This window comes from Mycetomoellerius zeteki, unplaced genomic scaffold, assembly GCF_001594055.1.
Source record: "Mycetomoellerius zeteki isolate Tzet28-1 unplaced genomic scaffold, Tzet1.0 scaffold119, whole genome shotgun sequence".
NCBI classification, from domain to species: Eukaryota; Metazoa; Arthropoda; class Insecta; order Hymenoptera; family Formicidae; genus Mycetomoellerius; species Mycetomoellerius zeteki.
In genome coordinates, this window is record NW_017256116.1 from 261,127 (window position 1) to 279,406 (window position 18,280).

Below are 18,280 nucleotides of genomic sequence, written 5' to 3' on the forward strand. Positions count from 1 at the left end.
CTGAATAATAAAGTCAGGTAAACTAAGAGCGTGCAAGATAAGTGATCGCCTGGAGACTCAGTGATTAAAATCGCGAGCATAAATTCAATAAAAAGAACAATCTTCTTGAATAATTTACTAATAAACTGACGGCTAATACGTTCGAAACATGATAATCGTCAATAAATTGAATCAAAAGCAACTATAAGTGATATAAAGAAACTACCGTGAAGCAATTATAAGTAATATAATTATAGGTAGTATAAAAACGACGAATATTAATCATTTAATCTGATCTAAAAGGTCTCAAGACGTCTAAAGAAAAAAAATAATTAGATCATTAAGATACGTACTGATGGACTACTATGCCTGTTTTTTCCATCATCTCCCGTATATTGTATACCTACGTTCGACGTTTGCTCTTCTGCAAAAAAAATGTCGCGAAAAATGCAAGAGAGAATTTTTTCTCGTAGATTCTTCGACAAGTCGTCGCGATTAAAGTAGAACCACTAATTGATTCACCTTCGTCCTTTATTCCGCCTACATGTAGACGCAAGAAGAACACTCGCCTCGAATTTATTGTCTGTGGACAAATGCAACGCGAAGTGGCACACAAAGTGAATCGATTAATGCTAGGGAATAGGCCACGGTAAATTGTCCGTGGCGATACCGGCCCATCGCCCGCTATTCTCTTCCCCTTTGTTCCTTTTTCCTTCCTCCCCGTCTTTTCGTTTATTTTCCTTCGCATTTTCTTTTCGTCTCGGCATCGTCACGTTCCACTACCGATATTAGCACCGGCTGATCCGTTTGCGTCACGACCGTGAACGCTCGCCCTCCTTTCGCCGTTCGTAGATTCGTCGAGTTAATGTATCGGCGTCTTGCAAAGTGCAACGCGTCCTCGGATATGAATTTTTAAGCGGAAGATGATTGATTAGATGGATCGATTAATGTGAGAAACGGCTGACACGGCTGGTGTGAACTCGTGCGAGGAATGCAGCCTCGTGATTTAAAATTCAAAAAAGCTATTTGCATGCCGGATGATTATTTAGAGCTTGTAATTTAAAGTTTTTTTTTTAAAGGAAATTAAATATACATAAGAGAGAGGCAAGTAAATTAATACTAAAATGACATTGATATAAAATATGAGCAAATTGTATGTATACGGAAAAAAATTGACCAACTCTTAATACATACTTCATTGAATAGTACTAACAAGTTGTAAGTAAACATTTATTTACAGTAAATAAATATATTTACTCAATAAAGAAAATGATAGTTAAATCAAACTGTTGGTTTTTGTATCAAAAATAAATATATATTTATATTTAGTAAATATTTACTTAGAACTATCCAAACAAATATTTAGATTTAGTTTTTTTCAGTATACATATTTCATAAAAGAAAGAATCCTACTTTCGGTTAAAGCGGATCTTGACGTTTGATAATATTCGTATGCAAATTTGCAAGACTAGTCCGACAAACTGATAAATCGACTTACAGTTTATAGAACTAAAAAATGTACTTGCAAATTTGCATATCAACGTTATCAAGTACCAACATCCGCTTTGATTGAAAATAGAATTCTTTCTCTTACTTAATTTATCTTTATCGGTTTCATTTATAATTTTATTTATAATTTCATTTATAATTACGTATTTTTTATTGGATATCAAATGATAATAAAGAAGCTGCACGATAAGACTGGTTTTGCTGACTTATAATATCTAAAAATTTAATTAGATACAGATTTGAAAATACTTTCGTTGTACTCTTAAATCTGTCAAGTGTTAAATTTCACGTTTAATTTAAATTACCACTGCTCCTACTCAATATATCGTTATTTTATATTAAAACAATGATTAAATTTAAAATTATATAGTGTCAAACTTAACCATTATTTTAGTATTAAATTAGGTTAAATTTGACACTAGATTTAACAGTGTGGATTAAAATAATTATATAGGACGCTCAAACTGGTTGCTAAAACGTCAAAATTTTTTACATCATTGCTTATTAACTCGAGATTTCTACGTAATTACTTTGATGGTCCAACGAAATTCTTTTCAATTTTTTTAGATACTTTAGCAAAACCGTTCTTTTTTTTGTGTGTGTGTGTGTGTGTGTGTTGCCAAACGATCTCCGGAAGTAATACAAAGTTTTTCTTCATTGATACCGCAAGTGAAAAAAAAACGTTCCTTTTTCGAAATTGCCGCAGGTGTCGTAAAATCTAAAGGTAACCTGTCGTAAATCGCGAGATAGAGCGTCGCATCATAACGCAACGATCGTAATTGCGGTATCGCGCGTCCGTTTAAGAATTAGATGGTCATTATCCAACAGGTAATGACTGCGGTTGTAGCCTCGGATATCACGACGCTCGTGACGAACAGTTTCCGAGATCCTTACAATACAATTATTAACCTTCGAGGAAAAGAACCCAACGGTCCGTTTACCGTTGCGTTCTTTTCACGGCTGTTTTTGTTAGATCAACAAACGGCTGTATGTAGAAATGCCATCGAGTATCCAGCGCTATTATTAGTCGCGCACGAAACGGTGGCTATCGTTATCCTGACATATCGTTACGGTTATACGAAGGGAGAGTCCTTTATATTTAATGAGAAATGGAAATGGTAACACGCGAATTTTTCAGCAAGAATGCGAATGCATCCTCGCCGTCGTTCACTTGCTTCAATTACGGCGCGCACTTTCTAGCAAGCGATCCTGAGATACGGAATTACTTAATCTCACGGTGAAACGCGTGAAAGCAATAAATATTGAATACCGAAACCGCGATATTACGTGTAAGCTGACTTGGCTAATGCGAGGAAGATCGAACAGTTCGATCATCGAGCAATTCTTTCATAAGCCAAACAACACTTGCTTTAAACGACCTTCTTCTGACAAGAGAACCTCTCGAAGTGTATAATTCTAATTTTAATGAAACTTTTTATTGGTTACATAAATAGATGAATTTAGAAAATATAAGTTGTTGCAGAAAAACGCTTTTAAGAGTGAATCATCCCTTATAAGTAAAGTGATTTTTAATAACTTTTTCGTAATATTGCAGAAACTATTTGAAATATCAAAAATGTGTAATATAACAGTTTTAATAATAAAATTGCTTTTATCTACAATATTTTTAAAATAAAAATAATACTTTCAAAAATAAAAATAATATTTAAAAAAATTATTTAAAAAAAATTATTTTTTAGAAATATATTGTATATAAATAGAAGAAATTTTATTATAAAACTTTTGTATTAGACATCTATTGGTCTCGAATAGTTTCTGATATAAAAAAAAAGCTAAAAATCGCTTTTAAAGGGTGATTTCATTCCTTAAAACCGTTTTTCCGTACCAATTGATATTTTATAAATTTATTTGTTTATTTATTTATATAACATATATATGTATAAAAAGTTTGATTAAAGTCAGAATCGTACACTTCAAGAGGTTCTCTCTTGTGAGATAATTATAAACTCCAACTTCAGTTATCAGAAATCTTCAGTTATCAGAGATTATGGTAATACGAAGAGAACTGTTATGATGGTTGAAATTTTTATTTCGATTTTATAATTTCTAATTTCGTGTTGCGCCACGCATCGTCTTCGGAAAACTATGCTGGGGCGACGCTCCGTTACGCGTAACTCGGGAGCATGCATAGCGAGGGGCAAAATTCCTATTCGGGACCGTTAGCAAACTTCTCTATTTCTATCATGCTCGCTATTCTGCTCGCTATCGCGGTAATGCGCCACGGACCGCCGGTTAAAAGAGGCCAATCGTAAACGTCAGGATATATCGCCACAATACTGATGCCGGATGGATCGAGTCGAGAGCACGATCGAGATGCAGCATCCCAAATACTCGCGGGACGGAAATTACGGACGTTATCATGGAAGCGCAAATCAAGAATCCACTACCGCGAATCCGCGGGTAATAGATTTCTGCCTTATAGGAAAGCCGGGGTTATTCCAATCTTAATACGTTCGGCGGTCTACTTCGATCCGCCGTCTCTAATTACGATTTGCATCATTTGAAAATACGCCTTCCTAAAAGCGTGCCGCGCAGAAAGTTTCACGATAATGACCGGCGTGCCCACTTTATTTTGCAACATAGTTTTATTACGTATACAGGATGTCGGTATTTTATACCGCTAGTCGAGGGAGGGGGTAATATCAACCAGGTGTTTGCCCTCGATAAATGTTTTCGATTAAAGCAAAACACTTAACGCACATTATTCCGACGATTCGGTTATTGTTCGCTAAGAAGAAAGTACGATAATAATGATCGCGCGATAATAAGTCAAATGGAGGATTATATAACCAAATGGAAACAGAGCACGGTCGATTACAGCACGTGGTAAAATCAGGAATTTGTACACCAATATCATACACTCGTATCGAAGTTTAACTCGACAACGGGCGTTCAAGATACGATCGTTACCCTTAGACGTCCGTGACTGATGCATACGTGTGCACTGTAATAATCGTGTCTGACCGAGCGTACTTCCTTCCCTACGGTACGATATGTATAAATCGGAAGAAGCGCTGTTTCGCCGAAGAAACGTCGTGGAACTAGCCGTGCGTTCGGCATGAAAGAAACGCGCTGTTCTGTGACTCTCGAAGCATCGCCTCTTCTCGCAACGATAAAGAAAAATAGCTTGTCTTGCTTCACTTTTCCCGCCCTAGTGACGAGGGATATCCGACTTCCCATACGCTAGATCTGGGGCGAAATCGGTATGCCTCGGCTGAGTCGTACGTTCACGCACGCGAACGATTCCCAGCGATTTTCATTCGATATCGGGATGAATGGTGCGACCCGTATCACCTCCACAACCCGCAATTACCCGCTGGAGTCATTCTTTCACATGCACACATTGTATGTTCATTTGTACCAGTTTGCCGTGAAGCACCGGCGTGACTTCCCCGGGGCGTTGCAACGCACGCTGAGCACACTGAGTTTATTATTAGAACAAAAAATTATTTGTTATGTGACGATTTGCTTGAAACACCAGGATTGCTACAAAACTGGAAATCAGAGAAATCAAGGAAATTGAAATTGATCAGAGAAATTAGGAAAAAGTCAGGGAATTTTGCGAAATTTTCTGGAAAATTAAAATTCTTGGTTCTAAAGAAGTTTGATATGCATATACATTACATATGTGCAGTTTTGGAATACTACTAATTTTACAATTAAATTCAAGTAGTATCGGCAACTTTAATAGTAATTTGTATTTCTACATTAAATTACTCTCTCAATAAAATATTTAACGGTTTCCCAATTGGACGAAAATATAAAAAATTTCAAAATATTATCGAAAGTCAGAGAAAATCGTGAAAATTTGTCTGGAAATCAGGAAAAGTTATGGAATTTTAGAATGAGAAATTTGTGGCAACATTGAAAATGGATCGATCAGTTACTATTGCGAATCATTTCTTCTTATTCAATGCAACAAACAATACACGGTTTACGATACAAATCACATTTGTTCTAGTATATTTGTAGGTAAAAATATTGCTAATGTAACTTATGACATCAGTGACGACAAATATAACGATTAGCATCAGTTTTCATGACAGAAGAATTATCTTAGACAATAAACCAAAAGTAACAAATCATGTTCATTTTCGGTACTGACATTTGCTGTCATTATATCTACGAATCAAATTTGTTATTGATAATTTGTTAAATTAAATTTTTTTCTTTCCATATGACGTTATATATCAAGTGAATCCCGTCCATCGACAAAGCCAAGGTTCGACCGATTTTCACCGGTGTTAGTGGTTAACTTTAATCGCGGTCTATAGATCCCTCGTCCCTCTTTTCAGATCATAGCGCTGGTCACGATACAGGTAGAGGAAGTGAATTCAATTAATCACGGATAATTAAGCCGTGGTTAATTGAATTTTCTTCCTGTCTCTATTATATCACACTCGCCGGCGAGTGTTACGATCTGACGGAGGAATTAATTAAATCGCACTTGATTAAATTTACTCCTAATTAGACGCATATGTTATTCTTATTCAGAGGGAGATTCCTTTCGTCTTCCTTCCTTTCTCTATTAGTTCGTACACAATTTAACGACGAGAGCGCATCGCGATCGAAAATAAAATATATTTTGACATAAAATGTAATCATTCACGACACTGTTCGCATGATGAAACGTAACGTATTCTTACGAATTGGGATGTGATGGCGATTCTTAATGAAAGGTTCAATAACAGTATTAATGGAACAAATAAAAAAAATAAAAAAAATTTTATCAAAACAAGAGCATGATATGTTTAATTAATAGTGTTATGTGGATTAACGAAATTATTTTCAATTAAAATAATGCTGTTGATGTAACATCATTTTCTTCTCATTGTACATAATAAGGCTTTCTTTTGGCGTAATCATGACGATACGCGCTTAAGTTCGCGTCTCGGAGCCCAGCGGATGGGACAGATAACTCCAGCACGTGAGATATTACATACTCAATTTACGCATTGCCGTCGTTAGCGTTCGCGCGGTTATTACGGATACGTTAGGATACTTAATTATTATTAATGACTCCGCGCACCCCGTTACCTCGTGCGCGCGAGCGCGGCGGATTTACCGTATTCCACGGAACGAAATCGTTCGTTTGTAATCAAGACGCGTTATGTTCGCTTATTTGATCGTAAATGACTCAACGGTTTCATATAACATCGATATGTACCGCCGTTACCTCAATGCGGATAGAGAAAGAGGGAATAAGAGAGAGAAGAAGGTCTGAAGACATGTAAATTAGAAGCGACTACAGAGGTCTGCGTGCGCAAGGAAAACACGGGAAAGAAAAGAAATGATTTCTCCCCTTGGCTATGAAAGATTTGCCTAAGGTGTGACCCAATTGCCTGATTCATCTTGCTTTATCGCGAACGGAGCGTGGCACACACTCGATTAACTTCGATAATTACGATGTGTCCCGTAACGACGTCCAGTCCGTATCCGAATGCCGATTACTTTCTCGTTTTTGCCATTTTGCATACGCGTATCCGTCCACGCTCGTCGTCTACGCGGCGGGCGCATTAGATACGTATTTTCTACGTATGCGGAGGTACGTTACGATGCACACGCTACTTTCTCGGTCGACCTATATGGGATTTTTTTCTCAAACCCCATACGATCCTCTATGTTGGCTGTATAACTCGAATCTGGGTTCCTTTCTATCGCGCATCATCGGATACACGCTTTTCTGCACTCGCTTAAAGTAGAGGGGGCGAACAGGAATGGTAGATTTGGGATTCTTTTCCATCGCGCGATAGAGAAGAAGGAAAAAGAGTTCTGTCGGCACTTCGGAAATTTTGTAGCACGTCTAATCTTTTTCGATAAGCGCGAATGTAAAATAATTTTCTCTTAGCTTCTATCTATATTGCTTTCCGATTTACTTGGAATAATTTGTACGATCTAGGATATACCGATATACGTTTATGAGAACCGTGGAATTTTTCCTATTGGAGTTGCAGACATTATTATTCGATGAACTTGGAGTTTGATTTTTCTCGCATCGGGTAAATTAAAGAAGGAACTGTAATTACGGAATTATTCAACGGCGCGAGCATAAAACGTAATGAAACGTATTACGACTTATCCACATTCCATGAAACAGCGCGAGACGTGAATGAACAGCAACGAGCGAAGAATATTTCTCGTCACTGGTTTTCTCCTCGCTGATCTCTCGGAGAGGACTTCCTCGCTTATCTTCCGGACGATTTCTGATTTTCTAGCGAAATTCACCGGATGACGCGCTGCCTCAATCTTAACGTTAAACCGTGTAGGATGTCGACGTTTCGAAAATCACTTCGCGTTTGCGACCTGCATGACTGCATAAAGCAGCCGTCGCGGAGAATTTTGCAGAATTCGCGGCGGTACGTCGACGCGACCGGCTTAACGTATAAGCCAATTAGGACTTGGATATTCTGTTGAGCTCGCGACCATTCATCATGCAAAGCGATTACAAGCCGGGAATCTGTGCCGTGATAGTTAAGACCGGCGGCAGTTAAGGCAAAATAAACGGAACAATACGAGAAACACGACTAGCGGAGACGATGCAGGTAGAGGACGGGGGAGGGGACGGGACAGTCAACCGGTCGGTCGGTCGGTCGATCGGTTAGAATTAATGCGCTTACCTCGCTGGCGGTGGTGTAATTTGTTGTCAGTTTGATTTGCGGTCTAATCTTTCCGGGCGATTCCCGTGTCTCCTTGGCCGTCAAAGGCGAAGTGGTCGTGACATCGACGACGGCAGCGGTTGCAGAAGCCGCTGATTTTCTCGATGACAACACCGTGGCTGCGGTATGTTGAGTAGGCGAAATTATCCTCGGCGATGTCTCGGTGATGTAGGTGGGACTCGAGCCATCCTGCGGAGTACGGGAGGTCGGGAGACTCGCCGTGGACGACGTTAGCGACGACGACACGGATGTCGTCGTTGTCGCTGTCGTCCCCGTCGCTGTCGCCGCGATCGTCGTTGACGAGGCCGGCAGCTTCAGCGTCGTCGTGGCGGATGTAGCGACTGTCTGCGGCACCGTTGCCGTCGTCCTCGTCGTCGTCACCGCTGTCGCGACTGAGGAAGACGACGACGAATGTAACGTGGCGTTCGCGATCGGTCTCGACGCTGCCGTCGTCGCGGTGATCGCCGAGGTGTTCTTGCCTCCTCCGGACGTGGTCGTTGAGGTTTTTTTTATCTTGGCTGAGTCGCCCTTTGACGACGCCGGGACGGCCGACGCTGTCATCAGCAGCAACGCGAGGCAAACGTAACACTGGATAGCCCGCATCCTTATAGTATCGATATTACGGAAAATTGCCGCTTCCGTTACTGTATTTTCGCGTGCAATTTGTCTTCCTTCGAGGAGTTCTTACCGTATATAAGCGGCGCTTCCTTTAGATCGGTGGTTCGCTTATTAGAACCTGCGAATAAAATGCATATTATGTCAGTAACTATCATGGAACTGCAATTGTATATTTTCTATCCCGTTAAGGCTACTTTAGACGATCCGTAATCCGTCAGATTTCAAGATAGAATTATGTTTATACGTATATAAAGTATATAAGTTAAATATATACGTGCATATAAATGTATATATTTAATGTATATTTTGTACATGTGTGCATTCTAATTAAATATTTTAAATATAGTATACACCGCATAAAATTAGCAGAATTCTGTCCTGAATTCCAATATGAATTATAGACTGTGGGCTTTAAAAACGGAAGAGATATTTTTCGAAAAGTAGCTCAACGCGTGTCGTCTTCACTTTTGCGCTTACTTTCTTGCGTTTGCATTGATTCTTTTTTTTCTATTTTTCCTTTCCTGTTTTCCCTCGAAAAATCGTCGCTTTCGCTTTTCCGCGTCAATATCGCGAATGAGGGAAAGGATTATAGACCTCGTATCTCTGCGGTTTGCCGAGATATTACACGATACGGATGGAGTAATATATTACGAAACGTAACGCATTTTCCCTTTATATAGTTCGAATGTTTGCTTCGGGACGACCTTAACGGGATAGAGAGCTCTCGCTCTCGCAACGGTAATTAGATTTTTCTGAGCGCGGTTGAAGTTCACGCTGAACTCAAGTACACGTTGAACTCGAGTACACGCCATTTCGTCGCGTACGAGGCTCGTAATCCAGCCTGTCTTTTATCACATTACGTATCTTTCCTCTCTATAATTTTCTGTCGTTTACTCCCATTTTATGTCTCCGTATTTGTACATTAGCACAGCTAAGTGAAATACACTCTTTTTTTTTTTTTTTTTTTCGAATGGGATAATGCAAAGTTAATGACACGAGAAATACAAAAAAATATAATTTCTCATTTGTGTGACAAAGAGAGAAAAATAACGTCTATATCGTGCGAAATTATGCAAATAAGAAAAACGGACCGAGGTAATTGCTACGTGTCAAGTTCGACTCGGAGAGATGGAAATTCTCGTCGCGACCAGAGTGCCGCAATCTAGCTGCAGTTCATTACGATAGATTGGCGAAATCGCGTAGAATTTCCGTTGTACGTGAAATGATACGTGCGAGATATTTTCCAATTGTAGCATCCTTCCTCGTTCGTGCGTGCCCCTTTCGACGAGCCCGAGGTCGCTTTCGGTCCTCGCCAAAAATTTTTTTTTAACACAAAGGACCTTTCGCATTTATCGCGACTGTAATCTCGCGATCTTTTCTCCGCGGTCAAGCAGGTCGACCGCGTTTTTCCCATCCGAAACATTTACGTCGACGGATAGGAATTAGGTGGGGCGAGGAGATAGATAGTTGGGAGAGGCGGCGTGTTTATTTGTTCGTCTTCCTGAATGTCCGTGCATCGGTCCATGGCGAGCTGACCGCTTATCTGCCTGCCTACCTACGTATTTTCCTTTCACGTGCTCGATCTTGTCCGCGCGTCGGTGCTTGTGCCGCAACAGTTATCGCACGTATGCCATACGACACTGGTGAAATTGGGTCATTCGGTACAAACCGACCATACGAGCCGTTATCTCGTTGCATTAGCAAGGCCGTATCAAACTGCGCCCGCTCGATCGCGCGCGCGGGTGCGAGCGGACACCGCACGCTTCAAGCATCAGATGTTAGACATTACGCTTCATTAGAATATGTATCTCACGTTGCTGAATATGTACCTGCGACGGATGCGCGCGTCTCAGTATAACGGAAGCGAGAACGCGACACGGACTGTGTAAAAAGAAGAGGAGAATGTCTGTCGTTTCGAGTGAATACACACGCGCGAGATAGCGCGATAAAGAATGTTGATTAAATACGATCGTTTCGAAACTGTAACGCGTCGATTGCCGCTGAATCTCACGGGTATTTCCTCTGCACTGAGAAAAATCCCCCTGGCTGGATTCATTGGAATTCTGATTGTGAAAATGGACGAATCTAAATTTTCTGGTTACATCTAATAACTAGAAGTTAAGATAATCGGATTAATATAATCAAAATCTTTTGGTTTCGTTCATTCTTAACCAGACATTTTTCTCAGTGTGTGAAATGTGACTCACATTCGAGATCATTCGTTTCATTCGTTAGAAGAAGATCCGATTGTTTTCTAGCGGATTAAATTTACGCACAATGGAAACTGTCCGCTATTCGGAAATTTTTCATATCTCTGCCATTCTTTCGTCATGGTAAACCGCACAATTGTGGGCGGGAGAATGAGTTTCCACGCTTCAACCGCAAAGTATTTAAACATTCGCGACATTGGCTATTTATACGAACAATGTAACAAACAAATTATTCTTGTAATGAGAGATACGGAGAGAAAAAAAGGTTTATACCCGTTTCTACCGATGTAGTTTAATTTTAATCCCGGTTCAACTAACTCTTCGTCGTTTTCTAGTTCTAAGAATTAGAAAAAGACGAAGAGTTAGTTGAACCGAGGTTAAAGTTAATCCACATTGGTAGAAACGGGCATTATAGAGTTATAGCAAAACGGTACACGCAGTTTTACAGAGCGAGTTAAAAAGGACGAACGCTTTTACGATATGAATCGCAATTTAAAAAAGAAACATTATGGTACGCACAGAAGATCAAACCGTATAATTAACACACGGTATCTTTTTGTGTATCCCCCCTCTTTCTCTCTCTCTTTCTCTTAAATTGATATAATTGCTGCATTTTTCTTTTTTTCATTCGCATCCGTTCCTCACTGTGTCTTCTTTTCGTCTTTATATAGTTTTTTCATATTTTTTTTGGTATTAATTTGATTTGTTTTTGTTGTACTATTTTCGTTAATTGCATATTTCTGTCGTTATATTTGTCTTCTGTTTTAACGTTCTTAGAGGTTCTTTGCCCTAAACAGCAACAATAAACGCCTTTATCTATCTATCTATCTATCTTATCTATCTCAAACACGTTTCTCTCTGTCTCGTTAGCAATTCGTTGCACGTTAGAGTTATAGGCGAGCGGTGAATAATTTCACCATTAATGAGCAACTCGCGAGAGCAACGAGCATTAATTTACTTGCGCAAATAAAACGAACATTCACGGATCGATACGCATGCGTTTGTTTCGGCAATTTGTCGGACTAACGAGACTGAAAGGAAAGCGCGCGGCGGTCGACTGTACACAAAAGCGTCGTGCAATTAGCAATGGATATGAGCACCGACGGAGAAAAAGACAGATAGGGAATGATGGATCTCGTAAAATCGTTGGCGTTTCACGTCTCGCGTCCGCGCGACACATAAAGGATCTCGCGCGATTCAAAAGCCCAAGCAGAAGACAAAGAGAAACGGCGAGCGATTCGCGCGGCGACTCGCGTCAACGCCACTGACGACGTAACCGCCTAACGGATCTTTTGGCTTAACGCGTTGCGTAGCCCTTTTCCTCATTGTAATCCCCCGCGGTTCGTCGCGTCATTCGCCACCAGTAGCTAGTCGGAGGCTGCCGTAATGCGCGCGAGACATCGAAGAAACGCGCGTCATATGCGTCCTTTCTTGCCTTTAAAATAATATTTGAAAATTGCACGCAGGAACTACTTACGATTGATTTATTTCAAGAGGGAATCGATATAATAAGGTTCCACCAATGTAAAATTAATCTCGGTTGGACTTATTGTTTATCTTTTTCTAAGAATTATGCTCGTTTCTACCAATGTAGATTAACTTTAATCCTTAATTTTTATTTATAATTCTTAGGACCTTGGCATACAAAAAGCTTAAGACAGTAAGACGTAAGCAGTAAGGAAATCATGTTGGATTCGCTACTGCTTATGTTATGGCCTTATGGACTCTACTGTAATCGGTCAATTCGCTTACTGCTTACGTTTTACTGTTCAAGTTTTTTTTGTGTGCCTTAGAATTAGAAAAAGATAAAGAGTTAATTGAACCGAGATTAAAATAAAATACATTGGTAGAAACGGACGTAAGAATTAGAAAAAGATAAAGAGTAAATTAAACCAAAATTAAAGTTGATTTTATATTGATGGAACCGGACCTAAAACGCTGAAAACGAAGGCAAATTCTTTTCCCAAATGGAAAATCGGTTGGTTCGATCCGTCAAAGGTACATGGATAATAATACCTATATTATCGTCTTCTTTCTTTCTTCCCTTTTCCAAGAAGGAACGAGCGATATTCGTAATAAGAAAGAGGATGAGAGCTTATAAAAAGGAAGGAGAAGGCATGATTATCTAGAATAAGACATTTAATAATGAATACACCCACCGGCTCGATTCGCATCGGTAGCGCCCGGTAGTTGGACACGTAGATTGTAACGGAAGTACGAAGAGCAAAGTCGGCGGTCGTGATCGGAATGTTGTTCCTTCGGTATCTACCTTCGCTTCGGCGGCGGAATCATCGATGTCGAACGAACATTGTCCGCAAAAAAAAAAGAAACATAAATAATGAGGAACGCGCGTCAGCGATGCACTTTCCCGTTTTTCTCAATCCAGTTAATTTGTACACCTGACGACGTTGCGAATTTGTAGACACGAAATATCATTTATATAGAAATTGAATCAATCGTAAATCGAATCAGCTACCGCTTTGTGGCTACAAGACAAGATAAAAAAGATAGCAATCGCTTCATCATCAACAATTACGGCAAAGCAAACGTACTTACTTCACAGTTCCGTTATCTGTAGTATAATAGTTGTACGAATAATGGCTAGTAGATAACAAAACTATTTGTCACATATATATTTTTTTATCTATTATATTTGATGTGATTACGTATTATATACCTATATTAATAAATTATAATTTTGTTATCTATTATTAAAGAAACAATTTCTAATTTAAATTCTTTGGTTTATTACTATTATATATATTCTACTATTATATTTCCATTATGTTCTTTGGTTTATTCATAATAGAAATTAGAGAAAAATTAAAGAAAATTATCAAAAATAAAAACATACAAACTATCACATGTATTAAATAAAAAAAATAATATGTACTAAGTAAAAAAATCATAGCTGAAGGAGTCGATCTTCCTACGATACAAATTCGGAAATACACTACTATCCCGCATCTTTATCGATATTCTAAGTAAAACTATGAAGATTTCATACCTTCGTGTAGCGCGTAGGTAGACTGACCCTCGACCTAGACTTTCGTCCTCGCGCCACCTTGAACTCGACCTCGACCGCGATCTCTGATAGGAAAGAAGGAAGGCGTACTTCTCGCGATCCCTGCACGCCACTGACAAGCCGGTAGACCAGTCGGCTCTCCGATCCAATCGTTCTCCGATTTCTCGTTGATCCCTGATTGCTTCAACCGATTTTCTCCGAAAAGGAAACCTCTACGGTTCGCGCGCTACCGATCGAATATACACGGGGATCGTTTGACAATCGGCGGTGGCGATGATTTGATAGCTACGATCACGCGACTCAGACTGGCACCCAAGATCGCGACGACAAAATTCCGTCTCGCACGTCTATAGCGCACCCTCTTCCGCGTTCCGCAACTCTTCCGAGGCCGTGAACCGTACCGTTCGCGAATCGTTATCGCTGTTATCGTTGCTGCTATTGTCGATGCTGTTGCTGCTCGAAGAGACCGGTGTGGATGGAAGATAACCCGCGATGAGATTGTTTCGGGGTTTGCGCCCGACTGCGGCCTCGCGTAGGACGCTACGTGCCTATGAGTCCCCGCTAGTCCCACTTACCAACCAACCAGAAACTGCTCGGGTATACTCGGAATCCTAAGCTGCATCTCCGCCAATCCACCTTCCACTCTTCTTCCCTCCGTCGCCCCTCGTCGTGTTCGCCTTGGTTCCGCGCTTGTCCGGGATTTACTTGTGCTTTTCGTCTTTCGGCCCCGCCAGAAAGCTGTCGATGAAAGACACGGGCGAGTTTTGCGGGCTGGAACCGGTCGTTTCTGGACCGCCAAGTGCCTCTTAATCAACCGTGAAGAAGATTTTGCAGACTATTAATTGATATTAGTGACAAGTTATGAGGAGAGAAGTCCGCCTATCTTTGCCTTTTCTCTCTATTTCTTTCGTTCTTTTGCATAATTGGAAATCACGAGAGATATTTATAAGATAGGAACTGCTGTTTGAAGTAGCCAGTTGTAGTAAGTAAGTAACCGCTGTTCGCCGCTTTGATCTTAAGAATATTACTTTGAGATCTAATAGACCTCGACTGAACTCCCACGTATCTTCACCTTTCGAATAGAGAGAAATTTCCATGCGCTGCCTAAAGCTATAAACTTTCTGCTCGTTTTCTGCTCATTTCTGTATAAGACTTATAGTCTGTTAAATTGATTTATATATATTTGTAGATGAAAACTAACAATTATGTCGGTAATGAAATTGCAGAAAATAATACATAGACAAAGATTTATCTTCTTCTTCTTCTTTTTCTTCTTCTTTTCGTATTTTTCTTATTTAGTAAATCTTCCAAGAAAACTTGCAGAAGCAAGTGTTACGATGGATTTATTTGACTTAATTAGCAGATAAACATAAATCGCGAATTATTTTAGAAAGTTCAAATCTATAGAGAGGTGCAATCTGTAGATGCGTCAAACTGTGTTTCCTCTTTATAAATCCAATACATCGATAATCATTTTTGCAAATCGTATGAGAGAGAGCATACCTCTCCATTATTATTCTGTGGCCGTCATCTATAGGCTCTCACTTTATCACGATTTTTCCATCGTGGACACGGTTTTTCCATCGTGGGCACGATGTCGAGTAACACGTTTGGGGCACAGCGCGGCCTTTCTCCAAAGATCGAACGCGTATTCTTCCTGACCGCGCGATTCATCTCGGTGAAAGTCTGCGGCTATCTGTTAGGCATAAGATTTGACGTGAACGCTAATCATTGTCTACGGTGCGCAACAACCGCTCGGCCATAGTTCGCGTGTTTTTCTTCGCCGCGGAGTGCAGCGTGGAGAACGTCGGAGATTCAGCGTCGATATCGACGACTTCATCGGGAACGCAGCCTCCAGCTGACCATTAAGAATCGGAAAAACTGACCCGCTCTTTATGCCAGTGGGTTTTTGCGCTCGAAACGAGGCGAATGCGGTTCGCGTCTTCGAAAAGAAAGGAACAAATAACGCGTAGTAAAAAAGTATCGGAGAAGTGTGTCGGAAAAGATGCACGGTTCTGCGAGAAATGTAGAATCACTGCTTGTTCTTTCCGGGCATGGCCCGAGAATCTGCACGATGATTTTTGCGAAGAAGTTCGTGACTAACAGAAATATCCAGCGTCCATAAGAGAGCGTTATAAAAACATGCGATGCTCGAATAAATTTTCACCGAAGAAGAACCCTTCATATTCATGAGAGAATTCGCTTTCTAAGCTCTCCATGCATTGAATGTGCAGCTTTTACAGCAATTATTGTTGCGAACGATAATGAATAATTGAACAGCTATCGAATAATTTGTAGAAATATGTATGGAAATTTGATTAATTGTTCGGTAAAAATAACTTTTACTCTTTATAAACAAATTTCCTAAGCATTTACTAATTTAATTAATATTTATTTTAATCTATTTTAATTTGTTCTTAATAGTTTATGTCGGTGATAAATGCTGCTATAATTAATATCCGCAGTTTATTCGCTGATCGTTTTTTATCTGCATTCACTTTTGATTGATATATTATTTATTTATTTAAACAAACAGCCTTTTGAAAAACAATGAAAAACTTCATTCTTAAACGTATCACGGGAACGACACATTAGCATATATCTAACTTAATTCAATTGCTTATAACTTTCATAAAAATATTGTAAAAATTTTTTTTCATCGAAACGCGACATTAAGGCTTGGTTTTTCATTTTTTTATTTGCTTGTGGTTAGATTTAATATAATGCTATTGTAAAAATTATGCTTTTTAGCTATGATTAAACATTAAACTGATGGTTTTGTAGTCTAACTTTAAAAGTTACCGAGATTAAATCCAAACTACAAGTTAATTAGAAAATAAAAAATTGGACCTACCATAAAAAACATAACGTTACCGTATTCTTATGGATAAGAAAAGTTACAAGCAATAGAAAAACCATTGGGAAAAAGTCGAGTATATACACTGAAAAAAAAGATTGGCTGCTGCAGTAAATTAGATGGTAAAATATGGCATAGCATTTTTAATTGGTTGCAGCAGTCAATTTTTGGTTGTGTTAGTCTATCGAAATCCTATACTGACATTGCAGATAGGCTAACGCAACCAAAAATTGGCTGCTGCAACCAATTAAAAATGCTACGCCATATTTAACCATCTAATTTGCTGCAGCAGCCAATCTTTTTTTTCAGTGTACCATAACGAAGAGGCGAGGTTTAGAGATTAATTTGATTTAAATCAATTTTTTGATCGACCGTTCAAATACACCTTCGGCGCGATTGCGCGCCGCTCAAGAGAACTCTGGCTAAGACAGCGCGGCGGTAACGGTGCCGTGCAGATGGTAACATGCAAGAGTGGAGCATCCGCGAGTCGCGGGTGATGGACCGTAACGTTCTCACAGATAACTCACGGCTTCCGACTCGCGTTCTGTCTGTGTCGAGTTATCCAAAGAATAAATCGGCAGGAGAGCAGCAGTTCCTTTGTGGCCCCCTCGCGAGGAGGAGTCACGTGTACAGTGAGATTCGATTTTGAATTTGATGCACGTCTTTCTAACGTAAAATATCAGAAAGTCACTTTTCCCGAAGAGGGAAAAGATGGTACGAATAGAAAATAATATTGAAAGCCGGTAATACGTACGTTCATAACGACGTCGCGAATTTTGTTGCGTTTCAAGAAAAATTTCTTGTTCTATTCGCAGAGCACTATACGTCTTCGATGAGAAAGAAAGATCAAAATGGTATTTAAGATTCCGATATTTTAGTTTTATTTTCGTTTGTGATATATGGCGGCAAAGAATTTTACATTTTAAATTACAAAATTAAGACAATTGCGTGCCGTTTGTCGTATTTTTACGTAATGATCAAGTTGATTAAAATAGTAAATTAGTGAATTTTGATAGACAAAATTATGTAAGTATTGGTGTTTTAAATTAAATTATTATCGTTAATTAGAAATATCTCGCTAAAATCTACGTATTGTTTAACTTGTTGTTGATATTGCTATAGTGATATCTTCTTTATCGACTTGCGATAGATCGGTAGTTGTTTTGCGTCCTTGACTCTTACCTGCATCCTCAATAATCTCGATAAATCGCTTCTTTATCACATTCTCGTATCGCAAAAATGCGTATATTTCTTTAACTGATTTTGAATTGATAATCACATCTCTGCATCAAAATTAGAAATTTGTCTTTCCAAAGAAAATTAGACTACAAAGGATAAAAAATAACATTGCTACACACACGCACGCATATATTATACATATACATATATATTTATATATACTTTT

General features: G+C 39.3%; 2 protein-coding genes across 4 annotated transcripts in view; one reads left to right on the forward strand and one right to left on the reverse strand.

Moving 5' to 3' along the window:
* dsx-c73A (doublesex cognate 73A) overlaps positions 1 to 8,897 on the reverse strand; it is a 16,253-nt gene extending 7,356 nt beyond the window's left edge. Inside the window, 1 exon segment of the mRNA XM_018459537.1 lies at positions 8,127 to 8,897. Coding sequence (XP_018315039.1) covers positions 8,127 to 8,768 — 642 coding nt within the window. The 5' untranslated portion in view covers positions 8,769 to 8,897.
* Positions 1 to 18,280, forward strand: part of LOC108730029 (elongation factor-like GTPase 1) — a 40,190-nt gene that overhangs the window by 11,638 nt on the left and 10,272 nt on the right. The window contains exon 4 of one of the 3 annotated variants that reach the window (XM_018459498.1): positions 17,185 to 17,241. The exons of the other annotated variants lie outside the window; for them this stretch is intronic. Coding sequence (XP_018315000.1) covers positions 17,185 to 17,219 — 35 coding nt within the window. The 3' untranslated portion in view covers positions 17,220 to 17,241. Of the gene's footprint in view, positions 1 to 17,184; positions 17,242 to 18,280 lie in introns of those variants that run through there. 3 annotated transcript variants of the gene reach the window in all.